The 20120-nt window shown below is 38.6% G+C and overlaps 1 protein-coding gene across 1 annotated transcript; it reads left to right on the top strand.

The window, feature by feature from the left end:
* Window positions 1–465: 465 nt before the first annotated feature.
* On the top strand, window positions 466–15796 carry si:dkeyp-84f3.5 (uncharacterized protein LOC334144 homolog). Its single transcript, XM_040116991.1, has 2 exons — window positions 466–594; window positions 12695–15796. Exon 2 carries the CDS (start codon window positions 12849–12851, stop codon window positions 14772–14774), a length of 1926 nt encoding a protein of 641 aa, XP_039972925.1. The 5' UTR covers window positions 466–594; window positions 12695–12848; the 3' UTR covers window positions 14775–15796.
* The last annotated feature ends 4324 nt before the right edge of the window (window positions 15797–20120 follow it).

Here is a 20120-nt window from a genome sequence, read left to right as displayed (position 1 = left end):
GGCATCCTTTTACAACATATTTTTTATGGTGCATGTAAAGTAATTTTATAATCCGTATTATGATGTTGTTTAATACAATCTTAAAATAAAGATATATTTGTGGAAAAATTCTCTATTTAACTAAAGTGTGAGTGGATTGTGGGAACGTTTAATGCACGGCCATACGGCAATGAAAAGCAATATATATTGTAGATTAATATCCGGTAATAAACTTATAGAAAATGTCCACCTTTCAAGAAAGTTCCGCATTAAAATCAGATTGTGCCAAAATTTGGTTGTTCAATTTATTAGTTAAAATCTAGTGCTTATGTTCGTCTTGTAGTCGTTTTTGAATTAAATATAAAGTTAATGTGTGGTTAAATGGGACACTTTATTGTAGGGTGTCTTTTTTTTTTTTTTTTTTTGTTACATTTTTGGAAAAACGACATCAACGTATGCACCGTGCGTCATGATGTCATAGCCGTTACCATCTTAAGAAGCTCCGAGAGAGACAGCCCCGGCCTACAGCAGTGAGCAGAAATCGGCCATAGAGCAGGAGTCAGTGGGACGCTGCAAATGAGATTCACTGTATCCTGAGATTTAATAGATTTTATGGTAAGTCTTGTCTAAGTTGACTGTTTGAGCTGAACTGGCTGACACCTAAACGTCTGGTTTAATAGAAATCACAGTTCGCCCCTTGCTATGTAGCGTCAGCTAGCAACAGCTAACGTTAGCTATCGCCTAACCATAGTATCAGCCTACAGCTTCACATTACGTTGAGACAGTTTGTAGGCTGCTCTTAATGTACGCCCGTCTCCAGCTTTACGTCTTTCACTAAGCCTTCGCCAACACGCATTGTTTCCAAATTAACGTTAGCTTTAAAGTAGGCTAACGTTAAACAGCTGCCTAAATACAATAGATGCATGGTAGTGAAGGCTTCAGTCGCCCCCTGGCGGCATGCATCTGCTTTTAAACGCACTGTTCACGGTAAATGTGAAATTCTGAACATTGAGTTAATTCTTTGTGCATCATGTTGATGGACAATCTTGAATTTTCATTTTGGTTATAGCTATATCCCCGAAACGGATATCCGCTATAGAAAAAAAGTTTCATTTTGCTGAGACATTTCTTTGACTAGGGTTTATTAATGTATCGCAATATTTGTAGTATGGTAGTGGACTTATATATTTGTTTTCTTCACATTACAATTTATAATGCATACATTGACTACAATAAGCCATGGGAAAACCATTCATATTTTTTGCCCTATCGTTGTCTACAAAGTGCAAATAAATCAACAGTGGCGGGCGGTTTCAATTAATGATATGACAATAGGTATCAGTTTTTCTGCAGTATATTGCTAAAATAGACCATTATTTTGTCAACATATTGCAGGTAAATCAGGCTTCTGGAGTGCTGCCGTTGTTTGAAAACCACATCTTAACCTCAGTAGGATATTAAGTGACAAAGACAAGCTGTCTAAATCCTGCTACAGCCTAACACCCCTTCCTAACATACAGGGAGTGAGCGATTTGTAGCAGATGGAGCACGGAAAATTGTCCAGATATACTACAAACGATGTAGCATGATGAGGGAGCAGCACTCTAGAAGTGTGATTTAACTGCAATATATTGCAAAAATAGACACTATCATCAAATATACTGCAGAACAACTGATACTGGTTGTCATCTCCGGTGAAACTGCAAGCCACTGTTAATTTATTTGCAATGTGTGGTTCATTTGCTCACAATACTGTGTGGTTTAGATTCCATTGTTTCAGTGCAGTGAACAGCACATAAGTGGGTCATTTCATACATCCATTTATACTGCAGGCCCAGGTGTGCAATGAAAGACTTTAATTTTGCATGAGGTCAGCTTTTGATGGCTGTAGTGTCTTTGGTAGAGTTCACTCAGAATTTTATTTGGATCTGTGATTGTGTATTTTGTCTCATGCGCTGAGATTTTGAAAATGTTTTTTTGTAGGTACAAAAAGATTAATCTGAATGCAATATCATCTTCAGTTTACCTAAATTTGTCTGCTTGTTTTGTCACATGATGCTGTGTTGTGATCAGGAAAAAGTTCCTCTAGTTTTTCTGGCATATTGCATTGTGTTGTTAAGTGTTTTAGAGCTGCAACAATTATGTCATTAATCAATTAGGCAATAGACAGAAAATTAGTCTGCAACCGTACTGATAATTGATTCTTACTTGATTCTTAAGGTTTGTTTTTTTTTTTAAGCAGAAATGCCAAATATTTACTGTTTCCAGCTTCTTAAAAGTAAGGCATTTGATGCTTTTCATCGTCATGTGATACCAAACAGTTTCGGACTGTTGGTAAAATAAAACAATTTGAATATGACATCAGTTGCAGTTTAAAATTCTGACAATTTTTTACTATTTTCTGACATTTTATAGACCAAACAATTGATCGAGAAAATAATCATCAAATTAAGTAGTAATGAAAATAATAATTAATTGCCACCTTCTTATGTGCAAGAATTTTCTTCTAGCAACAGACTAGGTTCTTCTGAAATACATGGACAAATGTCTGGTTTTCTTCAGCATTATTATTATTAAATTGTTTGACAAAAAAAAATTTTTAGAGTTGGGAATTTATTTGATGTGTAAACAGTTAAAGGTGCTATATGTATGTTTTTGCTATTGCTACATAGCCAATGTTAATTTTAAGAGCTGTTTACCTACCAGTCTAGAAGAAACATTGTGAGATCAGCGTCAAACTTCATCTCTTTACTTACCAAGAGCTGTCTCTTGTTCAACCTCAATGCTCTTAAAGCAATGTTTGTGACCGCTGCAGGCAGCTGTTTTCAGGGAAAAGAGCTCTAAAACCCCACTGTACACTACCAGCTCAGTAGGGTCGGATATATATTCGATTCTTGATGATTCAATTCAATTCAGTTTTATTTATATAGCGCCACATCATAACAGAGGTTATCTCGGGGCACTTTTCATATAGAGCAGGTCTATACCATACTCTTTATAGTTATATTTACAGAGACCCAACATACCCCGATGAGCAAGTACTTGGCAAAAGCGGCAGAAATCTTGAACAGTACCCGGCTCATGGTGGGTGGCTGTCTGCCTCGGGGCGGGAGGAGAGGGAGAGAGAGAATAGCACAATACAGGTACCACATCAAGATGTACAATAATAATGACACTAGTAATAAAACTAATAATTACAATAATAGTGCTAATATTATACTAATTAGACTTATTATAATAATAATAATGATGATGATCCTAATAATTGAAGCATTGGGTGTTGAGCAGGATCATGGTGGCTGTAGGTGGTTTCCAAACTCTCGGCATCAGGGGCAGAGATACCTGCAGAAAGCGACAGGAGGAGAGAGACGAGAGAGGGCAAAACTACGGGAGAGAGACGTCATCAAGTTAGTAAAAAGCTTTGATGGGAGAGGAGGAAAGAGAAGCTCAGTGCATCATGGGGACATCCTCCGGCAGTCCTGGCCTATGGCAGCATGAGTAGGGGATGGTTCAAGCCTGAGCCAGCCCTAACTATAAGTTTTATCAAAAAGGAAGGTTTTTAAGCGTACTCATAAACGCAGAGAGGGTGTCTGCCTCCCAGACCCAAACTAGAAGAAGGTTCCACAGTAGTGGAGCCTGATAACTGAAGGCTCTGAATCCCATTCTACTTTTGGAGACTCTAGGAACCACTGCATTCTGGAAGGGCAGTGTTTTACTGGAATAATAGGGTACTATGAGCTCTTTAAGTTATGGTGGTGCCTGACCATTAAGGGCTTCGTAGGTGAGGAGGAGGATTTTAAATTCAAATCTGGACATTATAGGGAGCCAATGCAGACAAGTTAACACAGGAGAAATATGATCTCTTTTCCTAGTTCCTGTCAGTACTCAGGCTGCAGCATTCTGGATCAGCTGGAGAATATTTAAAGATTTGTTGGGACAGCCAGCTAATAAGAAGTTGCAATAATCCCACCTAGCAGGAACAAAAGCATGTATGTAGTTTTTCTGCGTCTTTTTGAGTCAGGATGTGCCTGATTTTTACAATGTTACTTAGGTAAAAAAAGGCAATCATTGGAGTTTGTTTTATGTGGGAGTTAAAAGACATATGCTGATCAAAGAGACTCCAAGATTCCTAACTGTGATGCTGGAGGCCAGGGCAATGCGCTCTAGAGTAAGTATATCATTAGATAATGTGTTTCTGAGCTGTTGCGGGCCAAGTACAATAACTTCAGCTTTTTCTGAATTTAAAAGAAGTAAGTTGCTGGTCATCATGGTCTTTATTTGGTTAACGCATACTGGAAGTTTAGATAACTGATTGGTTTCATCTGGCTTCATTGATAAGTACAATTGGGTATCAGCTGCATAACAATGGAAGTTTATGGAGTGTTTCCTAACAATATTGCCTTAAGGAAGCAAACAAGGTGAATAGAACTGGTCCAAGCACAGAACCGCGTGGAACATCGTGACTAACTTTTGAGTATATGGAGGATTTATTGTTAATGTGCACAAATTGAAATTGATCTGATAAATAGGACTTAAACCAGGTTAGATGCAGCACTAAGATCTAACAAGACAAGTAAGGAGACAAGTCCTTTTTTTCCAATGCAATTAGAAGATCATTTGTAACTTCTACCACTGCTGTCTCTGTGCTCTGATGCACTCTAAATCCTGACTGAAACCCTTAAATAAACTATGTAAAAAGTCATACAACTGGTTTGCGACAGCTTTCTCAGGGATCTTAAAGAGAGAGGGAAGGTTAGATATGGGTCTATAGTTGGCTAAATCAGTTGGATCAAGAGTAGGCTTTTTAAGAAGAGGTTTTATTACAGCTATTTTAAAAGACTGCAGTACATAGCCTGTTAATAAAGATCGATTGATTATATCTAATAAATAGGTGCTAACTGAGAGTAAAACTTTGTTAAGCAGCCTTGTTGGGATCGAGTCTAACAGACAGGTTGAGGGTTTAGATGAAGACATTGTTGAAGTTAGTTGGCGAAGGTCGATGAGAGAAAAACTGTAAGTATATATTAGGTTTTACAGCTGTTTTTATAAGGTTCCTGTGTTTGAAGATAAATCGGTGCGGGTTGAGGGAAGGAGGTGGTGAATTTTGTCTCTGTTAGAATTTTATCATTAAAGAAGCTCATGAAATTGTCACTACTGAGAGCTATGGATCAATAGAGCTGTGACTATAGTGCAGAAAAGAAATCTAGGGTTGTTTTTATTTTCCTCCTATTAAAGATGAGTGATAGGCCCTCTGTAATGCCAGAGCAGCCTTTCTGTATGTTTTAAGACTATTATGCCAGGCTAAGTGGGATTCTAGCAGTTTGGTAGAATGCCATGTCCTTTCAAATTTTCGCATAGTGTGCTTTAATAAGCGGGTTTGGGAGTTAAACCATGGAGCTAACCTCCTTTGTTTTATTATCATCTTTTTAGAAGGACAATATAGTCGAGTGCCATTCTCATTGAGCCTGCAGCACTATCAAACAAGATGATCAATTTGGGAGGGACTAAAGTTAGCATACAAATTTTGTTATATTGTGATATGGCAGTGGATTAAGGGCTGATTGAATCACTTCCTTAAATTTACCTACAGCACTGTCAGATAGATATCTAGCAAAGACACTTGCCTAATGGAATTCAAAAGTTACCAAACCATGGTCCAATAAAAGGATTCTGTAGAAAGAGCATTAAATGTTCAATTTCGATTCCATAAGTCAGAACAAGGATGAGGGTGTGGTTAAAACACAATTTGGATTTATCCTGGGAAGTTAAATTTTTTTGTACATTCAACAAGTGAACAAGAGTGTTGTTTCCTTAAATATAAAACTGTAATTTTTTTATAAAGTAAATTGTAAACACATTTCCCAATTATAAAACTGTGAACCAAGGATTTTTTTTTTTGGGGGGGTCTACATGTGCAAAACAGTTGTGCAAGAATAATAATTAACAAAAAAAAACCCTGCACCACTTAGAAGGGGATCTGGATTATGCACATTTTAAAACATAAGTGCTACCCATAAGTAATAATTCTTCTGATTTTTGTACAGTCCAGACTAGTTTCAGCTCTTTGCTTGCTATATGTTTTGCTATACGTTGCTAACTCCACAACTGATATGTCAGACACTATTAGGACTGAGGACATTATAACCAATCATGTAAGAATAGCAAAAACTGAAAATCACACCTGTCAGGCGGCTAACGGGGCTGTTGCTAGTTATCCTATCTATACATCCTAGAAATATGAGGATTATTACCCACGCTGGGTCTTCTGACATTCTGCAAAGGAAAACTGGTTTTGAGATCCTGAAAAAAGACTTTTCTCTGCTACTGGAGAAAGTGATTGACTGTCGAGCGCAACATGCATTCATCTCAGGCCTCATTCCAACTTGGGAGCCTGAATACATGGCTGACATTGGCATGCCTCACACATGGGATAAAGTTTAATGACAATTACACTATCTTTTGGAACTGTAGAGACTGCTTTAACCCTGATGGGATTCATCCAAATATCACTGGATCCAGAGTACTTGGTGCGAAGAGGCACAGGCAGACAGCCTATATTTTTCCCCTCACCTCTGCTATACATCACCAAAGGCATTCAGAGGATGTCTCTATCCCAATCAGGGACCCAATGCTGCCACACTGACACCAGTCAAATTGATGAACTGTTAAACAGTAATAACCACATACATCATCACTCGTGTGTCTACCAGAGATGAGAAAGACCCCATGCCGCTCCCTTAAACATACCGGTGATCTTAAACAGCTGGTGGTAGGGTCAATCACATCCCAGCAAGATGAACAAAGTGTACTCAAAGCGCACAGCTACTTTATGTAATCTGATACCAGTTGTGCACCAGCCACAGACTGTCAGACAATTCCTTTAGTACACTAAACTTAGCTGTATTAACCATCAAGTCTCTGGTTGGCAAGTCACTATTAATTTATGATTTTTATTAGCATGAAAAGCTTGATTTTATGTTTTTTACTGAAACTTCATTAAATGAAGACCACAGTGCAGCAGCTCTTATTGAATCAGCAACCCCAAACTTCCATTGTATTAGTGAGGCTAGAGTCCTTGGGAAAGGAGTTGGAGAAGCGACTTTTATTTTATAATGTCTACTAGTGCAAACAGTTTTCATATGGAAAATTTAAACTCTTGATTATGTTGCACTTCAATTGAGAGCAATATTAGTAACCATCTACAAGCCCCAAAAATATAGTCCAAACTTTTATGATGACTTTGCTAAACTACTGTCTGCTGTGTTTATTGATTTTTAACTGTTTTGTTATAGTGGATTATTTTAATATTTATATTTGTAACCCCAAAGATGTCAGTGCCAAAGAACAATTTTACATGCTGGACTTTCCTAGCATGTAAGAGATTCAACACATAAGAGACATATTTTAGACCTAATTATTAACAAAGGTCTACATATTTCTGAGGTTGTGGTGACTGTTGCTCGTTCTGATCATTACTGTTTTTTTCTTTCAAAATGACAATCTCTGCTGAAACCAGCAGAACTAAAACAGTGGTAATCGGAAGGTGCTATATCAACAAAAACACCTGCAGATTATCCACCCATGATTTTTCACCCACACCAGCTCTGCCTTCTGTTCTTGTAAGTGATCTCGTAGACAGTCTCTTCTAAAAGTTATAGTAAAGTTATTAATATTTTTGATGCCAAAACCCCCATGAAGACCAAAGTTGAATATGGTAAGAAAAAAGCACCATGGAGGAATGCCAGACTATTAATAGCTCAAAAAAGAGTGTAGACAGGCAGAACGCAGGTGTCGAAAAACCAAACTCCAGGTACATTATGACATCTATAAGGAGACTTTGCATCTATAATTTGCAACTAAAAAGGGCAAGCCAATCCTTTTCTTCTTAAATCATTAAAGAAAATAACAATAATATACGCACTTTAATCACTGTCATTGACAGACGGACAATGACTGACAACCCCTCAGCATAAGTCCCTCCTCAGCTGTTATCCATCAAGTCATGCAATGACTTTGCATCTTTTTTCACAGATAAAAATCCTTAGGATAAGACAAATTGTCTCTAACTCCATGTCAGGCAAAATGGCTATGTCGCCCGTGTCTCTGCATAAGACTACTCTAGTTAATTTGGACAGTTTTCACCCCCTAGATTATGCAGCCTTGACAGAAATTGTTCAACACCTTAGGCCTGCTACCTGCTACATTGACATGCTGCAGTTCTGTTAAGGCCTTTTTCCCAGGGCCCTGAAGATTGAAGTTATTAAATGTCTTTTGAAAAAAAGTCTAATCGGGATGCCTCAGTAATGAATCATTATAGTCCCATATCAAACCTACCTTTTTTTTAGAGAGAGATCATTGTAAAGGTTGTTTTTCAGCAATTTAACACTTTCTTGGCTCAAAACAATTTCTTCATTGTGTTTCAGTCTGGATTTTGAACACATCACCTAGACTGCACTTTTGAAAGCTTTAAATGACATTCCTCTGAGCAGTGACGCATCAAAAATTTCGGTATTGGTATTATTATTATTATTATTATTATTATTATTATTATTATTATTGGCATTCGGTACGTTTGACCATAAGATACTGCTTGACAGACTGGAAAAATGGGTGGGACTTTCTCTCACTGTGCTCAATTGGTTCAAATCATATTTAAAAGACAGAGACTACTTGGTTCAATTGGTACTTAGAGTGAAAAGAAAAAGTATGAACCCTTTGGAATTACCTTGTTTTGTGTTAATTGTTAATGAAATTTGATTTGATCTTAATCTTAATGTTGGACCATTCTTCCTGACAAATTCTTCAGCGCCGCCATATTCTTAAGATATCTGCTGTTAACAGCTCTCTTGAGGTCAATCCACAGCATCCCTATTAGGTTCAAGTCTGGGCTCTGTCAGGACCACTCTAAAAGGTGGATTTTCTTAAGTTTGAAGTGATTCTGTGGAAGATTTACTTTCATGTTGAGGGTCATAGTCCTACTGCTACACCCAACTTCTAGTGAGGTCCAGTTGGAGGACATTCGCCCTGACATTATCCTTTAAGATACCTTGATAAACCTGGGAATTCATTTTCCCCTTGATGGTGAGCTGTCAAGGCCCAGAGGCAGCACAGCAGCCCCAAACTATGATGCTCCCTCCACCATACTTCACTGTTGGGATGATGTTTTCATGTTGATATGCAGTGTCCTTTTTACGCCATACATAGTGCTGCATGTTCTTCCCAAACAATGCTGTGATGTATGTTTTTGGGGAGAGCAACGGCTCCCTCCATGATGATCTGCCATGAACAACATGCTCAGTGCATCTATGCACCATGATTTGCATATGGTAGACTAATTAAGAGAGATGTTAACCAGCTCCAATGATTTATTTAAGCCTTAATATGTTCTTTGGGCTCTCTTAACTCATTGATCATTCTGTGTTGTGCCTTTAGAGTCATCTTAGCTGGGCGCCCACATCTAGGGAGAGTAGCCACAGAACTAAATCCACTTATAAACAGTTTGTCTAACCTTTAGTATGATTTAATATCTAATCGTTGAGATTAGATTGTTACCCTTTCCATCTTGATGCAAATCAGCAATTTTTTATCAGAATTCTTCTGTGACAAAATTTTTTGTAAGGCATTGATCACATCAGCACATGCTGCTTGTGTATAGCAATCTCAAAATGTTTGAGTTCTTGTTATAAGTAAAAGTAGCTCTAGCCCATACCTCAAATCTTATTTCATTGACTGGACAGTTAAGTTTACTAATTCCTGACTCGAATTAGCTTTTGTTGATGTCATTAGCCAAGGGGGTTCACATAATTTTTCCAACCTACACTGTGAATGTTTGAATGATGTATTCAATATGGACAAGAACAATACAATGATCTGTGTGTTATTAGTTAAAATTATGAACAAACACAATCTATTTTAACAGATTATCTGACCAAATTTAAAACACATTTGCAGGTAATTCCAGAGGGTCACTAACATTTTTTTTGACACTGTATGAATCTGAGCGAACAAATCATGTGGAGTTTCTCAGTGGTCCATTCTTGGGCCTCCTCTATTAAACATCTACATGCCTCCCTCTCGCTCAGATTATGGAATATTATAACATCTCTCTGCATAATTATGCAGATGACACACAACTCTATTTAAGTGTCACCACATGACTACACTCCCTTTTAAATTTGCTGAATAAGTGCATTGAAGAAAATCAGTGAGTTGATGTGCCAGAATATTCTACAAGTGAACACACAAAAAATTGAAATAATTGTTTTTGGCCCCATAGAGCAAAGATTTAAGGAAGTGCTCACCTTTAATCCATTACACTTAAATCTAGAAATCAAGCCAGAAATCTTGGTGTAGTTATGGACTCTGACCTAAAGCTCAACAGCTGCACAAAGACAATTGCAAAATAGGCTTAATACCACCTTTTAAAAAACATAGCAATAATTAAACCGAAACTAATTCATGCATTGTTTGTTTTTTTCTTTTAAATGCAGTTTTACTGTATTCTTAATGTCATATTTTTAATTTATATCTTTGCCCCTGTAAAGCACTTCAATTTGTCTACTGTCTGAATGGTGCTACATAAAGAAATTTGCTTTTCCTTGCCATACAGCTACACATGGACCGCACAGGCAGGGCAGAAATGGAAGTCTGCTAATTAATTCATCCGCACTGTTTGTGTTGACAAGACGTCAGCCTGATATCTGCAGAAAGCTGACTAGCTTTAGCGTTAGTCTGTCCCTGTCGTCGGGACACGAGTAATGTACAGGAGTATGGTGTGGGGCAGCTGAGCTGCACTGACACTACACGTGCAGGGGGTGAATTATATATTTCTTGTATTTGTAGATAAGGTGTAATGAAGAAAAGCCATCAGCAATAATGTTACTGAAATGTTATGTTTCCTTCATCTGCCACTAACTGTGTTCACTGCTCAGATGCCTCTGTGTCTGTGCCTTGGTAAGTGGAAGTTTTGTCAGAGAAAAGATGGAGTAGGATCGAAACCTGGATCAGGTTTTCAACTTTTGAACAGCCATGATGGATGTGCGCCAGTAGTTGGGAGTCTGCAGTGCACACACCTGCTTAAGCCTCCTGCTTTTGGAACAGTGGTGGTTGAGCAGTTCAAAAATTTGTCAAAGTATCAGTATAGCTTCGCAATCAACTTCAATCCAGTTTTGTATTTAGAGAAAGAAGTATCCTTTTTAGAATTGGCCTAATGCACAAATTGGTCCAGACATCATGACCTGTATTAACAGTGTAACAGTGATGAATAGATCCTGGACACTAGTTTGAGTCCCCTCACAGTGCTGTCAACAGCGTATGTCTATATAATTATAATAAAGCAAATAAATGCTGACCCAACATACCGCATGAGTGCAGATTAAGTCATATTACTAAGGCAGGTCTTGGAAGCAGAAGCTGTAAAATTTCTTAACCAAGGTCTTGCTGTAAGTTCAGTATTAGATGTAGATAATAGTAGGTGGGGAGAACTGGAGAATGCCATATAAATTATGCTAAGAAAGTGGTGCTGTGGTCAGGGATGTACCAATCAACTTTTTCTGTAATAACGCAACTCGGTATCTGCTGATACTGAGTAGCCAACCAGTCCAACACTAGTGCTCTCTTTTTTTCTTAATTTAAAATGTGTATACATCACTGCGTAGAATTCATTGGAAACTTCTATGTGTAAGGTAACGAGGGACCAAGGAATTCTGTAGCACTAAAAATTGATTTGTCAGTTTTCAGTGACTGAATGAATGCCATTGATAGCAGACACTCTGAAATTTGTGATGGCATAGACAAAGAAACCACATTTAATGTGGATCAGTTATGACCAATGCCCGATCAGCTAAATATTTTTGTCATATCAGATCAGTCTCCCTAGTGGTCAGACAAGGTATTATGATCCAACAAGAGGAGGGCTGAAAGTGAGCCAACAGAATTCCAGTGTACAGAAGTACTTTGATGGGGGCAAACTCGAGTATTTGGAAATCTGTAAGGGATAAGAACTGACTAGGTTGTTGAAAGGACAGTCCGGTTTACTGCAGTTAAGAGGAAAAAAGTATGCATGCTTGCAGTAGAAGGCAATGCTTGACCTCACCTAAGACTTGGAAAATGGGGTTTCACCAAAATATCTACCACAGTGGGGAAAAAATAAAATCAAAACTGGTAAAAGAATTTAACATCTTTTGGAAAATACAATGCCACCAAGAAATTATCCTTGGGATTCAATAAATTGGAACCTCCAGCATCTGAAGTTTGTCTTCTATAAATTTTTAATGTAATTTTTCCTTTGTATTGGACTGTATGAATGCATCATCTCAACAAGATCATCTCTCGGAAGCAAATTAGAAGCATTTCCACAATTGTTTAAAACACGCAACATAACACTTACTTGACAATTTGACCTTGCTTGAGTTCTTGAACATGGCAGTGCCCACTAATAAAAGATCTTACTTGGTCAAACAGCTGCATCTGGTAGACACAGTCAATCTAAAACCCCTTTTCAGCCACAGCGAGGCAGGTTAAACCTGTAGTGGCAGTTAGTCTGAAATGGTAGACACATGTCATCCTACCTGGCTTAGGTTATTTGAAATCAATGCATAGTAATAGTGCATAGTCTTTTGGTAAATATTTTTAAATTTTGTAAAACAAACTTGGGCTTCAGTGGTTTGATAATAATTGCTTTTTTTTTTTTTTTTTTTTAAATCCCCTCCCCCAGGTGCTGATACAACATGGAAAACCTCAGAAGAGAGGTCATCACACAGTTCATAAGGAGATCTTTGTAAAACCAGTCTGAGAGTGGACATACTGACTCCAACATTTTGTGGGTGTTTTGGATAGTGTTCTACTCGTACTTGCTGATTTGAAAAGTGATGCCATCAGCACATGGACAAAATAATATCATGGAAAAGCAGAAATCAGTGAATAGTGTTGCTTCAGCACAGTTGGGTGGAGAATCAAGTACTTTCATCTGCACTGAGTGTGGTGATGGGTTCAGTCAGTACTCAAATGTGCTGGCCCACATGGCCATTCATGGACCTTTGGAGTCATTTTCCTTGGATGGCTCATCTAATGGATTTGAAGTCCCACGAGAATATGTGCTACAAGAAAATGGCACATTGACAGTTGTGAATGGCTTGGCACAGTCACAGTCTTCTGTGAAACCTGTATCTCCGGGAGTCCTGCCAGCGCATTTCCCATCCCCTACTAAACCAGTGTCTCCAACTTTAAGGCCACACCCTTCCCCTTACAGAGATGTATTTAGGCCAAGGCCAACAGACTTGACCTTGGACAAGTCTCGTCAGGGCCATTACCGTTGTGAAATATGTAGCAGATCATTTAACAGCCTACAGAGTTTACATCGTCACCAACAGTATCGAAACACAGAGCGAGGTTACAAGTGTACTTTGTGCTGTAAGATCTTTGAAGGTAGACAGGACCTTAAGAAACACCTCCAGGACCATGCCAGTGAAAGGTTTCACTGCTGTGTTCATTGTGGTAAGCGATTCCTTAAAGTGGATGCACTTAATGCTCATCAAAAAGAAAACCACTTCTCCTCCAGGCCTACAGTTTTGGGTAAATCAGAGAATAAGCAGGAAAAAAAGTTTGAGAAAACATATCCTTGTAGGAAGTGCAAGTTGAATTTTTTCTGGATGTCAGATTTTCAGACACATTCACTGTACCATTGCAAAGGAAAAGAACCTGATGTTACTTTTGCATCTGAAATTGAAATCGAAGTGAACTCTAAAAACATAGACACTGCACTTGAAAACTGCCACAGCAATGGCACATCTATTGATCTTAAGAATGGGGATACTAAAATCTTTAGGGATACTAGCAGTGAGATTGATACAGAATACTCTTTCACACCATACAGATGTGGTTTATGTGGGGATCGTTTCCAAAAGTTAACAGCTCTAAAGGAGCATCATCTCACACATCAAACTCAGGAGGAAATAGATCAGCTGAATCAAGAATCACAAAGAACTTTTAAGCGAAGAATGCCGCCTAAAGGTAGACGTAGAAGAGGTGGTAATCCAAATGGCAAGCTGCATCCTTGCAAGCACTGTCATCGTGTCTTTAATCATTCTAGTAGTTTATCTCGGCACATGAGATACCATAAGGGTACTATGCACACATGTGTATTTTGTGGTAGGCATTTTCCACAGCGCTGTGATTTGAGAAGGCATGTAGCCATGTACCACAAAGCCGAATTGGAAAAGAAACCAGGTTTGAAACACTTGTATACAGCTCCACAAAATGGGCCTACCCCCAATTCTCTTAATTGTGAGAAAAACCCAAGTTCTCCCGACGAGAAAACCAAGAGCTCCTCTGACAATGAACAAACCACATCACCAGAGCAACTTCCTAAGGGGAAACAATCAGGAAAAGCAGGGCGAGTTAACTACAAGTGTCAGGAATGTGGAAAGAGATTTGGGCTGTTATGTGTGTACCAACGGCACTTGCGTTATCACAAAAAGGAACCTAGCAAGTGCCCCCGATGTCCAGCTCAATTCAGGAATTCTTCATCCCTTGAGCTTCACCTTCAAAATCACCCAAGCACAGGAGAAGCAGATGATGCTGGACAAACTTCCCGCTGCACTGGCACTGATGGGGACCATGTCCTTGAAAAGGATAATGCAGAGGACATAGAGGATGACTATATGGACCATACTCAAAATGATAAAGGAAATTCTTCAGAGGTTCTTTACGAATGCACTGAGTGCACTGAGACATTCTCATGCTTGGAGACATTTCTTCAGCACCAGACTACTCATGGCTCAGAAAACAACGGGTAACTATCATGTCAGACTTATTAGTCATTGTTATTGCCAACAATCAAGCTCTCAGGAGTTGAGTGTTTTTGACTCTTTTGAATGCAAATATTTGAATAACTGTATAGGTTAAGAATTGATGTAACGTTTGTAAAGGTTATTTTACATAACTACTTTTATACACTTTCTCTGGCATGAGGAGAAAAATTCTTTTCATTGGTGAATTTGAAACCAATGGAAGCAGGGAGTAAAGCTTGGGTGAGAATACCAAATGACTTGAATATATCTCAAAATAAACTGAAAAAAAAAATGGACAACTGCAGCATACGTCTGATATGAGTAAAATGCAAGTTCAAACGTTTTACTCTTCCACAGGCTATGGTTGTAGTTAATTTGAAAGTCCCACCAATTGTTGACTGGCTAGGATAAATATATTGCTTTTTATTGTATTTTTTAGTGGCTACCCATGCTGTTATTGTCAATTGAATTGCTGCATTTTTCATTGTTTTTACTAGCAAATATGTTTGAAATTTTCTTTTAATATATATATCGTATGTGTATACTGTATCTTCCGTTTTTTTTTTTTTTTTAAAAGGATAGCATTTCCCCGGAGTAGATTTTTAATTATGCCATTAAAATTTTACAGAGAAATTACTTAATGTGGTATCAGTTTTCCTTGTTAACAGTAAGAAGCCCTCATTGACTACATATTTTTGTTCCTTATATAGTTCAGGTGTCTTAGTTCACATTTTTATGGAATTGTGGTATAGCCAGTTAAAGGCAACAGCACAGAGAGGAGTCCTTGTGTTCAGTCGATTTTAAATGTGGAGTCAGTAATTGTAGATCAGAAATGTAAGGAAATATATTAGCTACTCGATTTCAAATATACTGGACAAGGTTCTTGAGATTTTTGTGACGTGCATTTCATAAACCGTTCCGGTGACTGACTCAATATTAGTATGTCTAGCCCCTATTAAAAATTTGCTTAATGGTGGCTCCTAGTGGTAGTCTCAAAAAGACTCTTCTCAGTAAGTGTGGGCACTAAATAATCCCAGAGCATGGCTGATCCCCTGGATATTTCATCACTGACAGAACCTGAGACCAGTTTAAGATACCTTTTGCATGGACCACCAAAGTGGTCATGGGTAAATTTGGACCCCTCGGTGGTAGTAGATGAAAGGTCAGGTGGTAAACAGAATAATTGGAAAAGATTCTCTGGTAAAAATACCCATACCGAATCTCATGGTAATGGCAGTAAAAGAGATGTAGTAAACCCTTAGTAGCCAGTACCATCTCTTGGGCTGACATTGTCCTTAAAAAATAAATAAATAAAAATCCACACATTCAAAATTTTTTTAATTTTTTTTCCGTCTCCGCACAGTTTAGTCATGAAAATGCTTGCTTTATCATTTCTTGAACCTAACTGTAGGCATACTGTTTCTTTTTGTGCTAATTTCTAGATGGTACCAATAATCTAGGGTATTCCTGTTTGGTGGTTTTGTTTGGGGGCGTTTGAGCTGGATTTAAGATAATGGCATTGTATTCTTACAGGCCTATAGTATGGAGGTGGTGTACTCCAAATATGGAAGGCCCGCAAGCCTCAAATTAAATGCCTAATGCTTAGGTTGGATTTTTTTCTCTATGAAATTAGAAGATTGTGGATGAGACTTGTACTGATAAATAGGCATGTTTTTGGCATACTATTTAGGCAGTAATAAATTAACTTTGTGCAAAAAATATTTAGTAATGGTGGAAGTCATTCCCCTGAGGCCCTGCACATCTGCAGTTAAAAATTTGCCAGGTCTAATGCAAACCTTGATTTATTGTCTTTACCTATGTCTGAGTGAAATAAATCCTGTATCAAGATTGTAATCCTTATGATTCTGCATGAACAGCCCTGCAAATATAGGTCAAGTAAAATACTTTGTAACAACTGGATAACTTACACAATTGCATGTGGGTCTCATGACCACTGCCTTTGCTTCCTGGCTAAAGGGCTCAAATGACCCCACTGCCCTTCCCTTTAGGAGTAAAACAGAATACAGTCTTAATAAAGGTATTGAGAAATAAAAACAAGTAACATTACAAATTCTCTCTCTGTGGCACAACCCTCTAATCCCTATGGCCACACATGGGTCTCCCCTAGAGTTTTGTCTCATACCTTTCTGCGTGCTCTTTATTGCTTCACCAACTGTTGCAGCCCAGGAAACATTTTTCCTCTTGAGGGCAGGCTAGTATGGTTTTGTTAAGCTTTCTATCCCTTTTAGTACTTGGCCCCACCCTCTTAGACATCAGTGTAATTAAACCTTAAAAGGCCATGAGTTCAGTGCTTATTGTACTTTATGTAGCACATCCTAGAGTTTTTGAAACACCTTGAGAGGATTTTGGAAGTAGACCCTACATCAGATAAACACAAACATGCATATGCACCTTTCTTATATGGATGGCCAGCAGCACTGGCCTGAATGGCCTTGGGTTGAATTGTGAAATTCAACTGGCCGCTCAGTTACTAATTTATCCTTCTTAACAAGCCAAGAAAACAAACTTGCCAGCCTTTCAAATGGCCTCCTTCCAATGACAGGATCATGAGCATTACTTACATTGGGGGTGCCCACATCCCTCTTCGTGCTCTTATGTATCCTGTCATTGATTCCAGCTTGTTTTTTTTTTTTTGGTTGTTGTTTTGTTTTATTGGGCTTTTTTGTCATTTGCTCTAACAATAATCATGTAGTCTTGCCAATTAGTTCTTGGTCAACAATGGCTAATATTGCCATTTGTAAGAGATTTTGTTGACATTGGTGGGTACATTTTCAAAGCAACATAGTCTCCCAGCATTATTCAGATGCATCTCCATGTCTAGCCAATATAGTTGGAAAATTAAAAAAAAAAAAAAAAAACTAAAAAAAACCTAACAGACCTATATGACTGGCCTGGACTGCTGACAAGATGAAGAGCTCAAGACCAAACTACTAACACAGGCAGTCTGGATTTGACCACTTGGGATGAAGACCTTGTGCAGAGATGTCTCACACATGATCCTGTCATCAAGAAGAGGCCATAGAAAGACTGACCATTGTGAGAATGGTTGTTAAGCGTTCATTCTGAACAAGGCTAACAAATCCCTTGTTCAAAGGACCAGACCAAATTTAATTTACCAGAAAGTTGCAGGTAATTGCCTGTTTTCTTGTCCTGCCCAGAAGAATAAGTTAGTAGGTCTACAAACCACATAAGCAATTTCCAACAGGTTATTCAGTTTTAATCTGCTCCTAAAAAAATATTCAGTAGGGGGATCACAGTATGCTTTGAACTTTGAAAAAACAGTAGTATTCATTAAATGTGCATTATACCAGTCGTGAAAAATACACATTTCAGCGGTTTAACATTGTTAAAATTGCACGCAAGGACACCTCAAACAAACTTCCTATCAATGAATTATCTAAAGGCCCTGATATACTCCAAGACACACACAGACACCGGACATTCAGGCAGTTCTGTATGCTACTATGTGAACAAGCAGACACAATCAAAGGTACAGTCGGCGCAGTCGTGATTGTCTGCAATTCTCACGTACCAAAAAAAAGGCACATACTTACTGGGATACATAAATTAGTTCAAGTGTCCAGTCAACTTTGGTTGTGGGTCTAGACCATGTGTCTCCTCTAGTGCACTTGGTAGTACTAAATGGTAAAACCTCTCCAAGAACCCTCTATACCCTCTCAGAATGTTAAGACTGAATGGTTGGCTTGACCATTTTTAGTGGTGATACCACTACGTGATTCCTCACAAACTTCCCACCACTGGATGCGTATTGCCAATGTGAGTCACTGATGTGATGGCTTATAGGATACCATATGATCATGCACATTTCTGTGAATGCATGCTGCAGTTTGTTTCTGCCGTTACTACACAGGGCCCACTTGGTCATCATGGTACCGGATATACAGGTGCCAACATTGTGGTTTAAATAACTTTTATGACCTAGAGGAGCTAGCGAAGTTGACAGAAGAGAGAGGAACATCCATTTTTATTGTGAAACCTGTGTTTATGTTTATGCTAGTTAGCTAGCAAGATTTAGTCAAAACAAAAATGTAAATTGCAACATGAACGCACATGCAAATTGTGTAGCCTGACAGATTAGATAGCTGAGCCTCAGCGACAAGTTTGAGGAAAATATGTGGTGTGCACACAGATGGGATCCATTCAGTCATTCTCTGGAGCAACCAGTGGGGATCCTCTTGCTTACCAAACTGGCAGGTTATCTGTTGGGAATTGAACCTGAAATTCTGCCATCGTGGGCAATTTTTTTGTGGGCACAACCCAAAGTCAAACCTATTTTTCATTATGGAAATATTTTGGATGCAATGTGAACTGAGCATTATGGAAGGTAATACTACAGAAAAAAGCTGCAAGGAAATGGAAAGGAAAATACACCATTGTGAAATGTCCCAGGATGAAAAATCTGGTGCCTGCCATGAGTAACTGAGGGATTATCTGAGGGGCTGTCAATTGGATTTCTGAGTCTATCTAGTGCAGGGCAAAGACACTACCTGGGCTCCATATCCACTGTCAAGAAAGTACTGGATTGAAAAATCAAGGAGGACCGGACAGGAGTACTCAGAATGGGTCAACATTATATGATCTACTTAACAGTGGACTGTAAAAGATGACGGGGAATTGAGTGTCAACTCTTACCCATGGATGTATTATAAAAATCTGTATAATGTGGTGCCAAATTAATTCCTGTGAAAGTTGCTCACTAGGTGTATACGCTGAAAAAGTCTCTGGGGCTTTAGAGCATGCACATTAGTTTCCTTCTCCCTCTCGAACCAGTTGAGAGCATTTGCATTTGAGACTTCCTCTGAGTTACGCAGCTGACTTCCTGTTGGGTCCCTGCACACAAGAATTTCATAAAAAAATTTAATGATAATGACTCTTCCAAACTATCCAAATTTTATTGGATCAAATGGATCCAATGCAAAGAGTCAATCCAGCGTGTTTGCAATGCTCCTTTTCCAATGATTGTATATGGGGAAAAGTCTTTTTGGGCCAGTGTGCATCATGTGATGTGATGCAGCAATACTAAGTGTGGCCACTATGCCAAACTTGCCTCACATTCTAGCACTGTTCCCAGGGGCTTGCTCCTCCCCAAACTTCACTAAAACTCTTTTGGCAGCTAACTACTGATCAACAGCTGATCACTGACTTTTAGTCTACCTAAGATCCATCCTTGCAAGAGTTAATATTTCGGAAAATTGATGTTTGATGTTCTGGGCGTGGGGCCAGTATGCCTTTGAGATTGTCAAGAAAAGTCTCAACCCCCCACTCCTGCCTACTCCCCACAAACCTTTCCAATGTGTCTAATGAACTCGG

This window comes from Xiphias gladius, chromosome 22 (assembly GCF_016859285.1).
Source record: "Xiphias gladius isolate SHS-SW01 ecotype Sanya breed wild chromosome 22, ASM1685928v1, whole genome shotgun sequence".
Lineage (NCBI taxonomy): Eukaryota > Metazoa > Chordata > Actinopteri > Istiophoriformes > Xiphiidae > Xiphias > Xiphias gladius.
Note: the sequence above shows the minus strand (reverse complement) of the source record. Positions and strands in the feature narration are given on the sequence as shown.